Source organism: Topomyia yanbarensis, unplaced genomic scaffold (assembly GCF_030247195.1).
Source record: "Topomyia yanbarensis strain Yona2022 unplaced genomic scaffold, ASM3024719v1 HiC_scaffold_81, whole genome shotgun sequence".
Taxonomy (NCBI): Eukaryota; Metazoa; Arthropoda; class Insecta; order Diptera; family Culicidae; genus Topomyia; species Topomyia yanbarensis.
Window position 1 is genome coordinate 13,429 of NW_026684058.1, and position 20,413 is coordinate 33,841.

At 39.6% G+C, this 20,413-nt stretch overlaps 1 protein-coding gene across 2 annotated transcripts in view; it reads left to right on the forward strand.

Annotated features, from left to right (window-relative positions):
* Positions 1 to 13,006: 13,006 nt before the first annotated feature.
* The window catches only part of LOC131696162 (uncharacterized), a 72,646-nt gene continuing 65,239 nt past the window's right edge, over positions 13,007 to 20,413 (forward strand). For both annotated transcript variants that reach the window (XM_058984703.1, XM_058984704.1), the window contains exon 1: positions 13,007 to 13,835. In XM_058984703.1, coding sequence (XP_058840686.1) covers positions 13,718 to 13,835 — 118 coding nt within the window. In that variant the 5' untranslated portion in view covers positions 13,007 to 13,717. The remainder of the gene's footprint in view (positions 13,836 to 20,413) is intronic.

The following is a 20,413-nucleotide window of genomic DNA, read 5'->3' on the forward strand; positions in this document are numbered from 1 at the left end:
TCTCATTTAGTTCCCTTGTCAAATTCTTATTCTTCGTCTAATACTATGCAATATGAATAATTTTCAATTTTCATGTTCGCACTAACAGTACACTGTATGCCTTTGAAACAATTAGTTAAAGATTTATTTTATTTTAATATGTTATCCGTTCTTTAAGTGTTGGGGGAAGTGTCCACCATTGTACATCACAGGGCATCGTGGCCTTAGACTGATTGTAGTAAGATTGTGACCCTGTATCCTGCATTAGATAATTGTAGGCAAGTTAGTATGGGAAAACATCGGATTTATAGCTTTCGGAAAAGTTGTAGGCAATGAACTAGCCATGATCGCATATTTGTCTCGTTTTCTATGGAATTTTATATCTTTATGGGACTGATTTGCGATCAAGAGCAGTGAAGTTGTATATTAAATTCTCGCGTGTAGTCATGCCTAAAGCACCAACTAGAGGCAAACATTTTATCTTATTATGTTCAATTTTTATCTGTTAGCAAGTGTACATGATCTAGAATGATTGCACAACATTTATGACCGACTTAGTGACCATTAGTTACTGTTTAGTTAATCAAAATTGACATTTCTACTACTAATTTACTTATGTCTCATTTCCGATACTGTAGGTTGATTTGGCTATAAGATGGACCCTAAAAACTACCTCGTACAAATCCCTGAGTCGAACATTTATTAACACACAATTATTTTTCAACTGACTTGAGTACTGAAATATATAGCTAACAGTGATACGCATAATAGTCTCACCTGCATAGGAAACCCATAGCAAATGGGACTGTTATGCGGATCACGGCAGTAAAGGGGTTTTCGAAATAATATATTGCATCAAAGCAAGTTCCGAAGCTCACAAACCGTGCTAAAAATATTCATAATCATTTAATTCAACTGCCCGTGTCCTCGATATACCAAAAAGCTTGTCGAAAACGTCAACCGCCGCATTCATTGAATTAAATTTTTTATTTGATCTCCATTTTTTTCACAATACGAGCGTGCACTAACCATCCAAACAAATCAACGTAATACCTGAGATAATATTAGTTATAATTATTATCGTATTCGATGTTTTATTTGCACATTTGAAGTCTTTCTAGTTTTTTGGTAAAATAGATGAATTATACGATATTTAAACGAATGCATTATACGTAGCATAAAATTAATATTTGTACCAACTCACCAGTCAAAAAGAAGCTTAATTAACTCTGTTCAGAAATATATTATTCATTGGACTCACCAGTGATCAGCACTATTTCCTTGGATTCCATTGTTGCAAATGTAAGGTGTTATTTTTTACTGCCACTAACTGGTTTACAAGATGACACTGCAGATTTTTCTTCGACAACGACTGCAACAGCTCCGTAATCTTTTGCCCCGCCCTGTCGTATTCACTGCATAACACTAATTTTTGCTGCAGCCCAACAACTTCCAGCGCAAAATGCCGAAAAATGCAATTCAACACAAATCAAAATCCACCTGTATCCAATTTAGTTACAATAACAACAACAACACAAAAGCGACAGCACTTGCATAATCCTCCACTGGCTTACTTTGTGTCACGCCGCGGCGACCACATTTCAGTTGCCGAAAACTCGAATTTCGTGTTATTCGGTATCCCTTGGAACCGCCACTCTCTATCACTCAACCCAATGTTACGCGGTTGTGTGACAAAGCCTATTTCGATCATCAACCGCTACACACAAGAGCACCATACAACCGGAGCGTGCGAACGCGTTCTCTTCCCAAGAGTGACTAAAATGGTTCCACCAAAGACGACAAGGGTCGATCGGACGCGGAGGCCACGATCACTTAGCGAGTGATCCACCACCATCGCGAAGAAAAATCGCTGTGCTAAGAGTTATCGTTTTTCGATGACGAAAGGAAGAATGACCACGTGGTGTTAACACATACCTACACCGAAGCAGGTCGTAGGAACAATGATTATAGGAGGAATTGGCAATCCTACCACCAGACAGGCGCACTTTTTCTTAGGTGGAGGGCACCTAAGATAGGTGGTGTGGATCTTGAAGCATTTCGAAGCTAAATTGGAACCATTCATTGGCCAGGATCAGATATCTTCAACAAATAAAAGAAATGATTTGCTTACTTGATCTTGAACTGTAATTGAAGCATCGCTCTTTTCTTTTCAGAGCCAATGAAACAATATCATAAAGGAGGCATTAAGTGCATTTTCTGCAGCCATGAAAGAGTTGCAGTATTTCAGCGCGACCGTGACCCTTCGCAGACAGTGAACTAGGGGTACGCAAACGCCTTTCTGGAACTAATCAGAAAACCAAATTATTACTTTTGGTTTATGTGTTGAGATTTGGATCTGTGAAATTTGTTATTTGTGTGTCAAATTTTGAACTTTTTTTATAATTTTTTATAGAAAAGATATAGAAATCTCTCAAAATTTTAAATCTTTTTGGGGACCCGGAAGGCCAAGTTTTCTACATAACTCAACTCAGCTCGACGAATTTGTACAATTACTGCGTGTGTGTGGCATGCTGTCATTCGTGTTTCTCTGGAATGGTTTAACCGATGTTACCCAATCTAATCTAAAATGGAAGACTCAACATTCGGAAAATCGCTATTGATTTGTTTTAGATTTAGATCTATAATGTTCAGGATATGGATAATGGAATTTGCAGTTTTTTTGTGATTAACCGTCCAAAATGACAATATAAACAAACAATGTCTAGGTCAATGTTAACAACATAAACAAACACAGTCTACGTCAATGGTAGATTCGGAGAATTTTATGCACCTAATTCAATTTTTCTTTTCATGCTGCGTTTTCTCTGACTAATCCGCCTAGAAGTGAGATATTATCCAACATTTTCTCTTTTAGTAATCATAATAAGATGATGTCTCTGACAAATTTGTAGAACTCCATGACTAATTCAGTTATAGGTTTTGTGTCCTTTATGCGCAAATATGGTTTTGCAAAATTTTCCCCTAAGTCAAGAAAATTAATTTTGCTCCTTAGGGAGAAATATAACACAGTGCATCTTGCATTGACTTACCAAGCCAAACCAAATTTCACTAGTTCCCATCATCTTAAAATGAACTCCTTTTTTGCGGTACATCACGCTTGACTATAAAGATTTGCTCAGGAATACAAATTGTTTTTCCGTTTTTTTTAGCTAGCGTCAATCCGTCAATAGCTTAGTCCTATCACTAAGTTAGTGTCGGATTCTGATGAGACGAAGTCGAAATACAAAATTCCATAACTTATTTAAGTGGTAACGTCAACAAAAGTTAGTTAGTTAGTTGGTTGTATTGGTCATTTTTAGTTGAAAAGCTAAGAAAAAAATTAACTACAGCATTGTGATTAAGAGATTTTCCGTGTGGTAGTATCCGTAAGAGCGTCAAAATTTTTCTGTCGTATACTGTATGAGCAAAGCAATGCCTTTGTACTACATTCCTTACAAAATTTGATATTCTGTTTTTGCTTGCGACTATATTGAAACGACGCAATTGCAATTAAAATGCCCATTCATATTAAACGAACCTCACCTAAACAGAAAAACATGTAGTCAAGATACTTAAAACTCGCATATTAATCAATCCATATTGTAATGCTGAAATAAATTGACAATGTATATCTGAAATAGGCAGGCAAATGAACTGAATTTATATTGTATTCCCAACCAAATGCACCATTAGTCCCGACCGTCGCCAATTATCCACCGAACAAAATTCAATTAACACTAATTTCGATTAATTTTATCATATTTCAGCATAACGATTCATCCTGTACATTTATCCATTATTCATGTTATCGTATTTTTCCATTTCAATGAACCATTTTCTTTCAGCGAACCGTTGATGATGATGCTGATACGCGGATAGACTTCATGCCCGGCAGCACACAAAGCAAGGCATGTTGATCCAAACCTGATTGTTTTATAAAATACTTTTTTTTGTTGTTGTTTGGATTCAGCAGCTGTTTTTATCACCAATTTACTACTCGACAGGTTTGGCTAAAGTATTAAACCACACCCTCGCGCGCCCAGCCAAATCCGGCTTGACGGAACGGCCGCGGCTTATCTCTCCGCAATTGTCCGCTAGTGAAAGAGTCACCATATGCTTTCTGTTCCGAGTGTGGCGCATATCAAACGGATGCACATAATTCGATTTCAATTCATTTTTCAATATTTTAATTGCTTTTTAATTATCCTCGCGATTGAATGTTTAATTTTGTTTTTTTTTTTTGGAACTTCGACTCACTTGCCAGTCTCGATCCACTGATGCACGGGAACTATTCTGAGGGTTATTTCGTTTTTTTCGGTTTTTCGCGGATACACAAAGGAAATTTAATAAGTGGACTACAAAACACTGATTATCGAGTTCTTGGAATGAGTATCAAATGTAAGGAAACAGCAGAATGGAACTCAGTATGCTTTCCGTATTACTAATTGGGTCATTCAGTCATGTGTTGTTTTTAGTGTTTTCCGATGCAGCTGACATTAGAAATACGTAATCAATTTTTACATTTTTGTACCTAAAATGAAAGATAAACACTGTTTTGTGAAATCGAATTCACAGGATTAAGCTTTCCATTCCATGAACTCATATCCATTTTCCTGGGTGAATTGTCAAGCCTTAGGGCTGAAACCGTTTTGCCTTTCTCATATAGAAAGGTTATGCAATCACTCTGAAAAACGTCAACCTAATCCCCCTAATTTTTTTCGACTCTCATAAGGTTTCTGGATTTTAACAGGGGCGTAGTTGATGGTTTACGGAGAGGGGTTACATCCCCCCTCTACTGTTCACTCCCCTCCCTTAAAAATCTCCTTAAATCACCCCTAAGACCACCACCCCAATCAGCCCTCATACCCCTCCCTTTAAACCTCATCATATTTAAACCACCACTATATCACAAAGCATACCAATTTAAGCTGGGGAGTCGTTCGTTCATGGGACTTTCGCCCTCCTCACATACCCACCCCCGCATGACAAAATGAGTTAGCAAGCAGATAACATTGATCTAATTCTGATTAGGCTAATGAAGTATGATATTTTTTGATTCAAGTGTTTCACCGTCGACACGTAGCTCATCAAGTTCGTGGCTGGCATGCCATTGTGTATAAGTGCAAAGTGTACTAAGAATGTAATGGACATTTCCACAATTATGTTGAACATAAAAAGCCTCCGTGCCATAGTTTAGAGAAATGAGAAAGGCACAATTGCACCGCTAGGTGGATTAAAACAGGTTTTTTTTAAAAGTAACTACAATTACAGTTGGTGGCATCATATAGTAACTGAGAACTGAATCAAATTTTGATAGGTTCTTAGTGGAAACAATTACAAATCAAAGACTGTTGAAACTAGAAATATGTCCTAAGATACAAGACCGTCTATAATATTTCGTTGATGTACAGAAAAATCCCAATTTAGTTTGTCCTCGATTTTGTCTGCTTTTTGATCTGATTTGTAAGCCTAATGAAATCGATCAAATTTTTTGTTCATGAGGTATTAAAAGTACTAGGTTCATTGAAATTCGTGTTATAATAGACTTTTACTTAGAGTTGTTTATGGCTTTACATGATATTCATTCATAAAGTACTACAAGCTTAAAATAGTTTATTTGGGAATTTTGTCGACATTTTCGGTAAAAATAAAAAGAAAACAGCTGATAATATAATGAAATGTAAGGAGCTCACCCCTAGTAACAATTAAGGTTTTATGCCACTCTTGAAGTCTTCCTTAAAACTTAGATTGCACTTCTAGTGTGCTATAAAACTAGAAATGCTACTTGGGACATGAAAATACTGGTATAATTTGAAACTCAATTCAAATTATATCGCAATATCAAGTTAAATGGTCTCTAGCTGACGAAGCAAGCCAAATTATAGTAAATCCTTACTTGAACATATATTTCTCATTTTATAAATGTATTATGCAATATGAAATATTCTTCCCTTAGGATAAAAATTGGTATCACGTTAAGCGTAATGTGTGTCAAAGAGGTTTCTCAACATATTTACAAGGTGTAGAAGACACCAAATCAAATCGGAGTCAATGTCAATGATGAACAACTGCTCGTACAGTTTATATTATGGCTTGGGTCCGGAAATTGTGCGAGCAGTTGTCCATCAAAACGTGCTGCGTCATAATGGAAATTTTTCTTGAGGCCGATTCACTGGGTTATTTAAGAATCTACTCTAATTTTAGCGTGCCAGAGCATTCTTGAGATAAGAGAATACTGAAAATTGTCGTAAAATTTCTGATCTGGAAGGATATTGGAGACTGTTTGAAATAAGCTCTTCATAAATCACTTTTTGAACTTATTTTATGAATATTTCATTGTTCACTGTTCCATAAATGATATAAGAAGCGACTCTTGCATTTGCAAGAATACACAACAAATGGCCCTATATTTAGTGTCTAGCTAACGGTTAAGTCGATCTGTTAGTAGTTGATGGGATGACACAAAGTAAATGTAAGGCATTGAACTTTTTATGTTTGTTTAAATTGAATATGCTCTCTATGGTCAAATAGCATACTTTCATTCCATTATTTTCGTGTGACCTAATTACTTTCACGCGAACTAGTTCACACATTCGTTAAGTATTGTTCATGGTATGCTTAACACATGGTTCACATCATTTCTTACGTATTCGTGAATCAGTTCAAATAGTCACAAAAGTACTGTTATCTGAAACATAGTTCAAGTATGGCTGGGAATATTTTCCATGATTAAAAAGGATGGATGGATAATATCAAAGACATAACCGCAATGAAGTAGAATACACTTAACACAGTGTCCTGGGAGAAAATATTACCACAAAAAATCAGTATTGCTGAAGTACTTACTAATCGCAAGCTTTCATCTGAGCCTAACTTTGAAATGCTCCACAGCTTTTTTTAACATTTTACCTATCAATGAATTTCAATCTAAGCAAATATTTCATTTTGACGAGGTTAAATTAGTTAATGCATAGTATTAGAAGAAAGGACACGCTATGTTAGTAAAATTCTTCGAAGACACCATTTGCACAAATTAACCAGAAACTATTTTCCTCAAAAACATTTCATGCTATCTTTTTGTAGTCTGTCGAGAATTGTTTGGAAACGGCAAGGGTGATCTTTAGATGTTTTATGTTCATGTTTTGTCCAAACATTTTTTTTGTTAATAACTATTTACATAATAAATTTTTCGAAAAAGATATCTGTATTATGTACTGTATTAACTTGAGTCTTCCAGGAAATGAAAATGAAATGTATGTGAAAAGTGATTTCACAATATTTATTGGGTGTGCTAATTTTCAAAACAATTGTAATTATGGAATAAAACCTGCCAAACTTGTTTGTTTAGAACTTGTGTCATGTTAGTTGGATTTAAGTGTTGTATAATACCTTAAAATAAAGAATAGTTCTAAAATGTAATCCCAATCCAATAGTATTTTACTCAGGACTTCTGTGCTCTGATACGTTTCATCAAAAAGAAGTATTTCGATTGGATCATTCAATGAAACAAAGTTCTAAAATACACCATGTTTCCGCACATCAACGTCTGTAGAGCTGTCGGATTTTATGACGAGGGAAAACTGTTCGGTTCACGGTGCAGTAAGAACTCGCGGTCACTTAGATAAATTCCGTGGGTTTATTCAGTAGAACTAGGCACTTATTATAAGCCCAATCTGTTTAGTATTAAACGTGGTACTATTCTGTATGTAATTCATTTTATTCTATATTGTGACCTTGTAGTATGATAAAGTTTGTTACAAGTTATTAGGAGTAACTATTGATACTGATTAACTATGAATAATGACTGACTGTTCTGATTGCAATTTGTACTATATAGTATAGGTTGCTACAATTATTAGATGAACACAACTGTTCTGCTCAGGAAGTGAGAATCTTCTAGAAAACTGACTGCAGAATGAGTGTTGAACGCAACAAACTCTTCCGTAACGCCTATGATAGTCGGTTCATTATGCGATACCTAACTGTCCTGTACTACAGTGAAGTCTCACTTCCTCGAACTTATGCAACCCTAAAGCTGGCGCAAACAGAATGTGATATCTAGAGAAAATTTTCAAAATTTTCAATACGACGTAAGTAACATTGAGAGCCTCTCTTTGTTTACTTTCTCTTTCGTTTATTACGACGTCATTACAACACTTTGTAAAAAATTTTCTCTAGATATATCTGAAAGATCGCCTAGCTTCAACGAGTTTTTAAATATTTCTTCTCAGGCAAATTTCGGGGAGCAATGGTAGTTCAGGAATCTCATAGGTATTAACAAACCTTGGTCCAAGAGAATGGATGAGGGGCATGACTTCATTCGGGTGAGATCACGGGTCATTTACAATCATTGTACGTAGAATGCCTATCTCTGGCGTATTGGGGTCGTGAAGAGTGGTTTCTACGCTTGTGGTGGCGGTTATCGCGATATTAAACATGTTGTCTGGTCGTGCGCTAAGTGTTCTAGTACCAGATCTCCGTTAAATGGATCCCTTCGGTCTCGTTCCAGTCCAGTCCGAGATGCTATACCAAATTCGTTACTGATACTTTTTGCACGTATCAAGCAACTAGCCGTTGACAAATTGGATTCTGAGATGATTATGACTATTATTGGTTTATTTTTCGCGAAAAATGCGCTGAAAAAAAATCAGTTTGGGCAAGGAAAAGTTTTTTTCCAATAACCTTTTTTTTCTTAAAAGTGCCTAACTTGAATTTTCGACAATAGGTAGGGAACATAATTTCCTACCTTGGAACAAAATTTCATCCAAATCAAAGATGAGGTTTTTTTGTAAATCGACCTTAAATTTTTAAAATCGATTTTTTTCAGTGTAGGAGTCGATAAAGAATTTTTTCAATTTTTTTATTCAAAAATTTGACAAATTTTGTGAAAATCATTCCTACAACATTTTTTGTAGGACTTGTAATTTTTAGACTATATTTGAAAAACTATATTTGAAAAAAATTGGTAAAAAAAGTCTAGATCATTTAAAAAAAACAAAGTATGCAAAGTGGCTTTTTGTGACGAAATCTGAAAGGGTGCTACCAACATTTGTTCGAGTTGGCGCGAAATTCGTCTTTTGTGTTAAGTAATGCTTAAGACATGAATGACATGACATGAATTTTGAACTATAATGAACACCCGCTCAAGCTGTTGCTGGGAAAGTAAGTTCTATTTTTAAAATTTTGAGTTTTATGTCACGGAACTGTCAAAATGTTGAATCTCACACTGGACCAGTCCAGAACGTGTTTTTAGGTCGTTACTTGGCCTTTGAATTATTTCCCCCAAACTCCTATATTAATTACTACATTACACTGCTGAATATGCCCTAAGCAATTTGACTGTGAACGTGGAACGTGACTTCACAGTTTAAATCCAATGATGATGAGACGATGATAAGAAAAAAGTAAGATTTTTTCGTTTTTCTCTCGCTGGTTATTAACACATCGCCCGTTGCTGGTCTATTGAACGAGGCCGGAAATAATTTGGTGGATTCTTCTAGAATGAGCTGTGTCCACTGCCGTTGAACCATCGCACGCCCTTACTACAATGGCAACTGGGTAGGTCTGGTCAAAACGTAGCTAAACCATCATGGGGCTTTGTTTGTGGAGAAATTTGTTTGTTATGCCCCCTTAATTTTAGCACATTCAAATTCGTATTCTTGTCCGTCTCAAAAACGATTTTCTTGCTACCGGAGTAGATCTCTTGCCAAACCATAATTCTTTGCCGTGAAAACAAACTAGAATGTGCGAGGAAACTTGCCGCGAGCAGGAGCCTCGTTGAATTTGAAGGCTCCAGGATTTGTTTAAAATTGATTTTCGCAAATGATTCATGGTCTATCAAGACACATCCATTGAACTTCATAAGCACCTAGCCGTACAGCGCATGGGCTCGGCTGTTGACCGCTGTTTGTTGTTTAGGGTTTTGGTTGGGTTATTTCCTCGGTGACATGGACGGAAAAATTTTCTGCGTTTCTCGCAAACATGGCAATACTCGCATCTTGAACCGCTCGTTCTTCATTCACAAGAAAGCTTTCTTCATCTATGAAGCATTCTGATTGCGTAGAAAATAAAGCAAAGTTTCTTGGTGTTGCGAACACACCAGAGCCGAAGCTGCAACAACAAATAAAGATACAAATCAATTGCTGTTCTGTTGTATCGCTTTCCAGTAAGGATGGCTCTTCTCGAATGGCTCGTCGTTGGCACCGAATTTTCATCAATCGATTAGGTTCTATTATAATATTATTGGGTATTTATTGGGCATATCTTTATTTTATTCGGATTGATCCTGCACCTTGAAATGCTACTGCTGCTACCAATACGGAAACAATACAACAAGGGTACAGGCCGAGGTACAGCTAACAATACTGTCTTTTCAGTATACCGGTCTTGTTGCACAGCCCCGAAGTGAAAGCTTTGTCGCATTCAATTAGCAACTTGTAAAATCTGCATATGAAACTCAAACTGTTTGAAAACAAATCAAAAGTAGCAATTTTACTAACATAGTCTTCTTGCCCAGAAAAATTTTCAACCAATCGCCGCTTTTCTGTAGAGGCGAATCCAGTTGAGTCTGTCCGTGCTTTAGAAATAACTACACAAGTTAAATCTTTGTTTTTTTGTGTTCGAATTCTACCAAGTTTCAACATTTTTGAATATTTAAAAAAAGTATGATTTATGCTCGCTAACCGACCATTTCGTTAGAATCAGGAAATAAAAGATTCTTAACATTTGTTTTAAAACATGCTTATATGAGTCTACATAGCTCTAGTTTTTTGTTAAAAGTTAATAAAAGAGTTGGCCAAGGCTAGTTCTTTTCTTTTAGTCAACAATTTTCCAAAAACCATTTCGTTAGTATTTTGGTGGATTATCTTCTTGTGTCTATTATAATCAAATAGTGATCAATAAAAATATTCGTTATTAACTGGCCAAATCTATTTGCTGTAGAATACAATAGATCCTCCAAGGGCACTGACCGCATCGGTGAAGAATCGAATGGTTCTTATTGTACTCATTATAGAATAAGAAAAGTGGAAAGCGGATGGCGTCCTCCTTTGTCAGGAAGTGTCTAGTTTTGCCGCGATAGTATTGTTCCCTATTGCTGCCACCGGTTGGTGGAATACGAGAATAATTCCGATTTAATAAGTCAAAGAGAAAAGCAAGAGCTCAGCGATAAGATACCAGATTAAGGTGCGAAGGTGCTGGGCGGATGCTCGACACAGAGACAGGACGGAATCTTTCCCGCTTGAGCGGCTATAATTGCCAAGTATTAGATGTAACGAAAGATGGAGGAGGTTGATAAATAATTTATCAAATTAATTTGGAATTAAGTTTCCCTCCGCGATTATGATAAACTGCTGGCGATGAAATCGGCCAGAGGGCAATAGCGCCAAATCTTTTGCTTCATTAGGCTTAAAAGATATACGACGAAAGATACAAAGACGCTTGGACTTTAGGGGATCAGTGCTGGTAATGAGATTTTCAGACAGATTTTGGATTCATTTTCATAAACTTTCGAGAGGGGTTTTAATATCTAGCGATTTAAAAAGTGTTGACAGACGTCATTATTTTACAGCTTGATACAATGCCCCATACATAAGTGGCCGTCTATTATTATGCAATCAGCTGGTCGTTAATTGTTATGGTTTGTTATAATATATTATATTATATTATATCAAATGCACCTCCTAACACTCGGAAAAACGTGACATCGTAGTTCTTGTTACCGATTTCTCCGATTCAGTTGTAAATCCACGAATCAATACCCAAAACCATTTCACGCAGAGCCCCCGGTTTAAAGAACAGCCGTTGCAAAACATCAGCACAAAGCAGATTTAAGTAGGTGACACAGTTTGCATTCCACAAGCCACTGCTGGTCGCATTTTGCATCGAACAACCAACTTCCAGCTCCCATTGACACGTGTCGGAACGTAACGGCTATGAAACAGCACGAAACTACAAGCAACATATTTATGCCAAGGGTGGGTGGTACAGGAAGAAAAGGGTGGAACGCCAGCCAGTGTTAAGCATATAAACAAACGTTCAATCACGGATTATTTGGTGCATAATATTCGAGAAATGTAAACAAAACCAACACATTTGCAACAGCTTCATCGGTGGCGGAACCCAGTCGAGGGAGTCATTGGACGCGTTCTGTTGTTCCACTGACTCTATCGATAGGCACTGGCAATCCAGCTCACGTGTCGGGTAGGTGGAAAGAGGAATATGGAATCGGGAAATAAAGACCTTACATTCCTATCATTCAGCAATTCGATGCCGGCGACTAACCGAAGCTCTATCGAGTAACACCACAAAAAGTCTGCATCAGTGAGCGGGTAACGACATGTAGTAGACAATAATATGTCGGATCCAGTAACGCGCTGTGCACTAGAAATTGAACGCGATGTTTTCGATGTTTGGGATTTTTTTGTTGTGTGATCAGTTTGGTGCACACAAAGGAGTTTTTGTTGAGCAAATGTTATTCACTTTGCAGTGATTGCGGGTATTTTCTTCAGTGTACCAATCTACCATGAACACAAAAAATTGTTTTTCACGCATAAGTCGTGAGATATATGTTATTCTGGACTATTACTGTAACCTTATTTTACTAGCACCTTAATGCTGCTACAGAACATTTACTACTACCTACTACTCTAAGTCGATTTTACTGGAATTTCTGATGTACTCAACACACTACGCGACTCCCTGGGGGTTAGCCATCGGCTGCAAACTAACTACAACTCTTTTCTTCGGCCTCGCGAGAACCTAAAAGTTTTTCACCTGTATTCCCGTATGTTTACACACGTACGCCTCGCACTACGCCCCATCTCCATGGAACCTGCAGGGGGCTACTGGTGTTGGTACGTGTTTGTAATTATGCTACCATGACAACAATTGAATTAAAGAACACAAACAAATGTGTTCATGGAGCTATGCGTGGGTGGGGCGGGGGAAGGGAAGGCAATCCATTCAGAACAGAACAGGTGAAATTAAACGCAACTATTGAGCTTTTCTTGTGGTTGTAGTTGTTATTCTTTGCTACAACTGTCGATTGATGAACTGTTTTGCCACGGTGACGAAGGTTTAGAATGATTTTTCGCGAAATAGTTTTGAGTTTAGTCAGTTGGAGAATCCGGTCCGGATTAGTCGGTTCGAAGGCATTGTGCCGTGAAGTTGCAGGCGAGTGATCTGTTGTTGTTTGTCCGTGTTTGAAATAAATCTGTTTACCGAAATCAAGCGGACTCGGATATACGAGCTGAAGCATAGGACATTAATCGGTGTAACGTGTTGAGCAATTAAGACGAATGACGACCTGCCCTCCCCGGAGATTGACATTTTTCAAGCAAATTGAAAATCAACATGTGAAAAGTTCCAGCGCTATCCTCGACTAACGAATGACAAAAAATGAATCAGAACGACTGAAAAGCTGATCTGCTAATTGGATTAATTGAGAGTGAAAGAGCCCGAGACACGTGTGAGTTGTGCCTAGTCTGCACCTGCGAGTGATACATCCAGTCCCTGAGTCCCAGTGGCGGATGTTTGTACACCTCTCCAGGTAGCCGCCCGGAGTTGGAATGCCTTGTTTCCGGCTGGGGAAAACCGGACGGTCAACGGTGAAGACGTTCTGCAGGAAGCTTCCGGCAGCTCCGGTGCTCTAAGGCACTCTCTGCTGCCAGATTCCGGGCCAAGCCTAGCCCGTGTGTTGTGAACGGGATGAGATTGATGAGAAAAGCAAACAGGAATAATGAAGTGCAATTTTTGTTACCTGATGATAGTGCATCCGGGGCTGCTGGTGTTGCTGGAATTGGTCAGCCGACCGGTGGCAGCGCACAGCAGTGATCCGCATTTGTTTGAGAATAGAGGTAATTTTTCGTTCCGTGTGATGGTGTTTGTTTTGCACGTGTCATTGCGATGGATCGTAGTAGGAGGCGAGTAGCTTTCTTTTTGCACGACTTTGGGAATTTGGCTGAATAATATCGTTTGAATTAAAGTGGTTACGATAAGGTTTGAAAAATCTGTTCGAAATTCATGAATTAAATCACGATTTCATGATTGAATGATTTACGGAAATTCGTATTCATGAAACTTTAAGCACGTTTTTTCTCTTTGATTTATTAAGACCAAGGATTCTGGAAATAACTATATGATATTTCATGAAAAAGTGCATGGAATAAAAACAATTCCATGGATAATATTCCAAATTTGTGAAATAATTCACGTGAAAATTTCATGACCATGTGTAAAGTGATATGAAATTGAAAATGATTAGGGATATCTTCTAAATATCAGAAGTTTGAAAAATAGATCGTGAATAATGTGCTGAGAATCATGAATCAGCTCGTGAGTTCATGAATAATTCATGAGTTTGTGAACTGTTTCACGAGCACTGATATTGAATCGTGACTATTATATAAGGAATAAAATATGGATGCACGATGATTGAAAGGAGTAATGAATAAAACTCCGATATTTTTCCTGAAATAGTTCACGAGGAAATATCCAGACTGTTTTGACTTTGTGAGAAAATTCACAACTACGAAAACCACATTATGATCAAGATGTAATTAATCATAAATCAGTTCACGTCATATAGTCGGGCGCTTAAATATATGCATAAAACTCAATCGTCGAAGTACTGGTAGAACATTAATATCACGACAAAATTTCAATCCCTTTATTTTACTTTAATTTTTTTGCGGGATCCAAACCATGAGCATCTGGCATCAGCTTCATACGAGGTAGATCGTTAACACTTTTATCTGTTGAGGATACTTGCTGACGGAATGATATTTGCCATGTATAAATAATAACAATATATACTACCTCGAGGTATTACTTCGTAGGGGCTCGTTGTGCTTTTGTCGCACCTCTTCTGCTTCTATCTCGGACCCTAATTTGGTTCATGAGATGGCTCGACCTTTGAGCCTTAATTCTCGACTCCACTATTGTTTCTTGTCTCCATATATTACGTTATTTTAGCTCTCGTTTTCCGGCGGTGAACTATCTTACTCCGACTGAGGGATGACCGGCACCCGAGTATCTCTTGGTACCGGTGTTTATTTAGTGAGCCAATTAGCTGCCATCTTTGTTACGATTTAGACGGATAATCCACAGCGGCGAATCTATCCTACTGTGAATTCCCCGGCGGTAGATGTCACCCGACACTGATGTTCGTTTCCGTGAGCCACTGATAGCTATTCGTCGCGGTCTACTCGGTCTAATCTCCGGCGGTGGATCTAGCCTACTCACGAGCCATCCGGTAGGGTGTCGAGGTCAGTCCGGCGATTCCGATGAAGCCTGACGTCTAGTTCGCTGGCGCCCCAATAACCCGTACCCGGTGCTACGTCGCATACTGCTCAACTGGTGGACCTAGTCTACACCGACGGAGAGTTTCCCGGCGGCGGAATTTCTCCTGAACCCCGAGTTGTGGTTTCACGGCGACTTTCTAGCCAATGACGTTACTTTGATGGTCACTTCGCCACGTACTCTGCAGCTCGGAGAGTATACTCGTAACCACTCTGTTGACAGCGTCCGAGGTACGCTCGTTGTGGCACATCTCTTCGACGGTATTGTGAACTGTCGCACCAGGTATAGTCCTCCAAATTTTTCGAACATTTGGGATGAGTCGGTGTGCCGCCGACGTTTGGCATGATTCTCGCTATTGCGTTCGTTGCCTTCGCCAACTCTTCGCAGGCGTAGTTGACGTGGTTGTTGAAGCTCAACCGGTCGTCGATTATTACTCTTAATTGCTTCAGTGCACACTTCGATGTCATCACAAGCCCTCCGACGTCGATCTGCACCTGAATGATCTGCACCTGCATGATCTGCACCTCCGTCTTGTGGCGAGCTATCTGCAGTTTGACCCCATTCATGCAGTTCTCGATTGCGTCTATTGACTCCGTCACCGACCTCTCCACTTCTTGAAGTGTCTCACCCTTCACCGTTAGTGACACGTGGTTCGCGAAACCCACAATTTGAACTTTTCAGGGCAGCCGCAGTGTCAAGACCCCATCGTTCATCCCTGTAGATAGTCGGGGGCCTTCTGGCTCTGAGACAAGCAGCGCGTCTCGTTCTACCAGTAAGCCTGACGCCGTCTATTGCGTGGTTCCAGTTTTCGCGGCAATCCTTTTTGTTAGGTCATCCGCATCCACCTTCTCGGTGTCGTCGTTTGGCCGAAGTGCCTCAACGAAGAGGTCTTTGTTGAAAGCTTTCGCTCGCCGTGCTGCAGCAAGGTTCAGTTGACCGATACGGTAGCGAATCGCCTGTTGGCCGCAATGCGTAAACGTTTCGCATACTCTCCAATTCATGTTCGCCGTCAGTGAAGGGCTACAGAATGTAACGTTGATGATAGACTCCCCTCCCGTCACTTTGAAATGTGCTAACAGAACCTTCATTGCACAATCGTACGTCTAACTTCGCTAGAGCTTCCAGCAGGATACACCCTCTTGTATTGGTTACTCCACTGCTCCACTCCACAGCCCTGGCCTTGAAGTCACCACCAATGACTACCGGCTTCCGACCGATCAACTGCTCCAGCATAAGGCTGAACTGATTCACTGCCCACCTTGTAGGATCGTAACAGCTGCTCACGAAGACGCCGTTGGTTTCGGCGATCTCAAAGCTCTCGTATGAGCGTTCAACCACCTACTGAATGGGGAATCTGTCCATAACTTGTATCACCGCTGTTCCCGAACTATCCGCCACCCAGTTACTGTTATCAAGGGGGGGGGGGGGGCTTGATACGGCTCTGCAATCAAAGCGACAACACATATTGTTTCTGCCGTAGACTGTCACAACAGTTGCTGTGCGATGTCAAAGTGATTCAGATTTATCTGGGTTGAGCCAACTGTCTGATGGTTGTTTCCGTCAGCTGGAGTGCAAAGCAAGAACTTCGGCCTCTGCAAAATGGCCCTTCTCCCCGCATTTGCAGCACATCCCGGATCAATCCGGGCCTTTGCAAGCCCTTGCCAAATGTCCAAAGCCCAAACACTTGAAGCATTTCTCCGCTAGTTTATTTACTTGTGGGGCAGCTCTCAATGGGCATCTCGACCATCCAACTTTAACTTTGCCTACCTCCAGTGCCTCGTCGGCAGCGGTTACCGGTAAACTATCATCGCTGCCTGAGTTTTTTCGTACCCCTTCTTTAACCAGATCGTCATGAATACCTCGCGCTGGTTACACTGCTGCTTCAGTGCACCTCACAGCTCGTCTTTCGTCGCGATTTCATGAATGTCCTTGTACACAATAACCTTCTCCGGGCTTAAGGCTTTAACTTCTGTCTCTTCACCCAGTGATTTGGAAATAATCTGCTGTATAGTCGAGCTGTTAATTGTGGGATCCTCAACTCGAAGACCATCTCACCTTTTTGGGTACGCCTGGTTATTATCACGTTTTCTTCCAAATTCCTCAGCTCCATATCTTCTCTGATCTTCTTGAGGAGTGTTGTATACGTCGTCGCATCATTGGCTTTGACGAGTACGGCTTATCCCTTCGATGCCTTCTTACGAGCCGGAGGTTTTTTTCCTCTTCTGCCCTACTTTTCTCTTCTTCGTTCACTTTTGCTGTTCTCTGAGTTTTACCTTCCGATTTACAACGGTATCCCGGCTTTCTCCTTGTTGAGTAGCGTCCTTCCTTTAGCTGTGAGAGTGTCATCAGGCGTCTGTGTCTTGGATCCGCCTGGTCTTCTGGCTCCTGGCGAGGCTCTTGCCCTATTTGAAGTCACGGAAACTGGCGTGTTCTCCACTCCAAGCAACTTCTCTTTCCCCTGCTTCAGAGGGGCTTGGAAGATAGTAGCCTTAGTCGACGACAATGCTCTGCCGTATCATATTCCTTCACGGCAGACACACCTTTTGGATTCCGAGAATCATCTCCTTAATGTCCCTATGGATATTGTTTCTCGTGTCAAAAAACTTTCGAACCTCCTCCACCAAGCACTTTGCCGTCACTACTTTCGGCTTATGTGGGGTACTGGTTACTCCACTCTGCTCTGGCAGCTGCTACAGTTGTTTTTGCTGCTGCTGTTGCTGTTGCTTCTCTTCTTTTGCTGAATAACTTCAGCTGCTGCTGGTGGTGGTGACGGATTCGCAGCGCCTACGCCATATGGGTGGGTTTCTTGTCCCATTTTGTTGGACCGCAGCTCCGGGCAACTATCTCCACTCGTTGTACGTAGTCGCCTCTTGTAATAGTTATCTATGCATGCAGGAAAGCCACGCAAGGGTTGTTAGGGTTATGGGGAGTAGTGTTCAGAGCAGGATCGGCGTAAAATCGGGGATGGTCCACCCGAACCTAGTACCACCAACTAAACGGTGACGAGTTGAACGTACCCGGAGGCTTGTCATCATTTTAACGGGACGGAGGCAACTGTTAGTGCTGTTAGTACACTTGCTTCTTCAAGTCAGTGTAATCCTTTCATACTCAGGGAGTAGAACATCACGCCTGTCAGCCCAGAATCGCCGTCCATTGCGTGTTCCGTGCCCTGTCCATTGATGTTCGCCAAGGTTAGTATGCTGTAATCAGGATGTTACTGGGGTCAAACCTGAGGTGCCGCTTGGGCTAGGGTGCTTTTATTGCTAAGATCTTTGATTGCTGGAACCCCACAATATCCTAGCAAGACTTCCCAGCTCGCAGTAAGTTTAAGGGGGTGGACATGCCTAAACCCCTGAACTCTTGTTCCTTCTGCCCCCTCCCCTTCAAATATCTGTGTGCATCTATGTGTGTGCGTATGTTACTACAAATATCACTCAATTTTCTCTGAGATGGCTGATCCGATTTTCACAAACTTAGTCTCAAATGAAAGGTACACCGTTTCCATAGGTTTTTGAATTTCTATTGCATCCGACTCCTCGTTCCGGAATTACAGGTTGATGAGTACGGCCACGCAATGAATCTCGATTTCAGCTTGGATTTGTAGTTATAGGTCACTAATAGTCATCCAAAGTCTCTTTGGCCACATTGGTCAACATCAACGGTTCCGGAAGCCCTGGCCGAAGTATTAAAATTCAGCATAACAGTTACATCGGTTTCTCGTAGATGGATAAATTGATTTGGTCAAACTTTGTTCAAAATGGAAATCCCCATACACTGTTATTAAATTTCATCCCGATGCGACTTCCGTTTCCGGAGTTACGAGTTGTGAAGTGTGGTGTGGTTCTGATTCAAACCGAATGAATGCAAAAAGGTAAATATGTTGCTAACAAGGCTACCAAACAATTTTTATTTACAGTTCTAGGTCACTGACGGCCAACCAAAGTCTCGTAGGCCATATTAATTACCATAGACGGTTCCAGAAGTGCCCGGGAAATGTTGCCCGATTTTAAAATTTACAAGCTCACATCAGATTCTCGCAGATGGTTGGGCCGACTTTCACAAATCTACTCTCAAATGAAGAGCATATTACCCCTATAGACGTCTTTGAAATTTCATATTGATATATGGTTCCGAAAATATGGATTGACTGACTGACTCCGGTCGCATATGAAATTCCCATATAAGGTGGAACTAAAATTTTATTTTAAGATTCAGAAATTTCAGAAATCGAGTTCGTTTTTTGATGTGAAATGCTTTTAAAATGTATTGAACGTCGAGATTTTATGTTACCAATTTTTTTTGTCATAAATTGGTATTTTAGAACTTATTTAATTTCGTACCCTTTTTCAATTTTTTTTCAATTTAATTTTGACGTGGGAGTTTCAAAAATTTTCCGTTACCAGTTTTTGGCGTTTGGGAATTTGGGAATAAAGTATCCTTCCTACACGTAGTGCGAACAGTGTCCTTCTTTCAGTCAGCAGATCATGACGGCCAAACTAAGTCTCAAACCGCCGATATCTGGTTCTGATGGTTCGAACTTTGGATTTGAAGCCTTTCAAAATTTTGGATCTCGAATATTGATTTGTATTCTTGTGTTTAGTTGTCATATGTAATAAAAATGCAATATATTAATAAATTAATGTATTTATTCATTTATTTATTCATTTATTTATTTATTTATTTATTTATTTATTTTTTTATTTATTTATTTATTTAATCATCATGCATTTGAAAGTTTATAATGAACGTAACCAACGAGGCAATCCTAGTGTTCAAGATTGAGCAAGGCACAATTGCACCAATTGGTTACAAATCGAAAAGGTATTTTCAACCCCTCCCAAAACACTTTCAGAAAAACTAAACAGAATCAAATTTCATCGAGTTAAACCAGAGTTAGAAAGGTTTTAAAATTTTGACCTATTTTTCGGACAATTTTCAATGCCCGTTTTATCCCACGTCCGATCAAAGTAGGAATCTAATATTTGACCGAAATCCATCCCACATATGGTTAAGGCTTCGAAAATGGCAACCACAGGCGAAATTTTTTTTTATTAAATTTTGCGTCAAACTGTTTGTTTTCCGTATGTATATAACTTCTAATATTAAAAAATATGAATGGTGAGCCCAGAAAAAA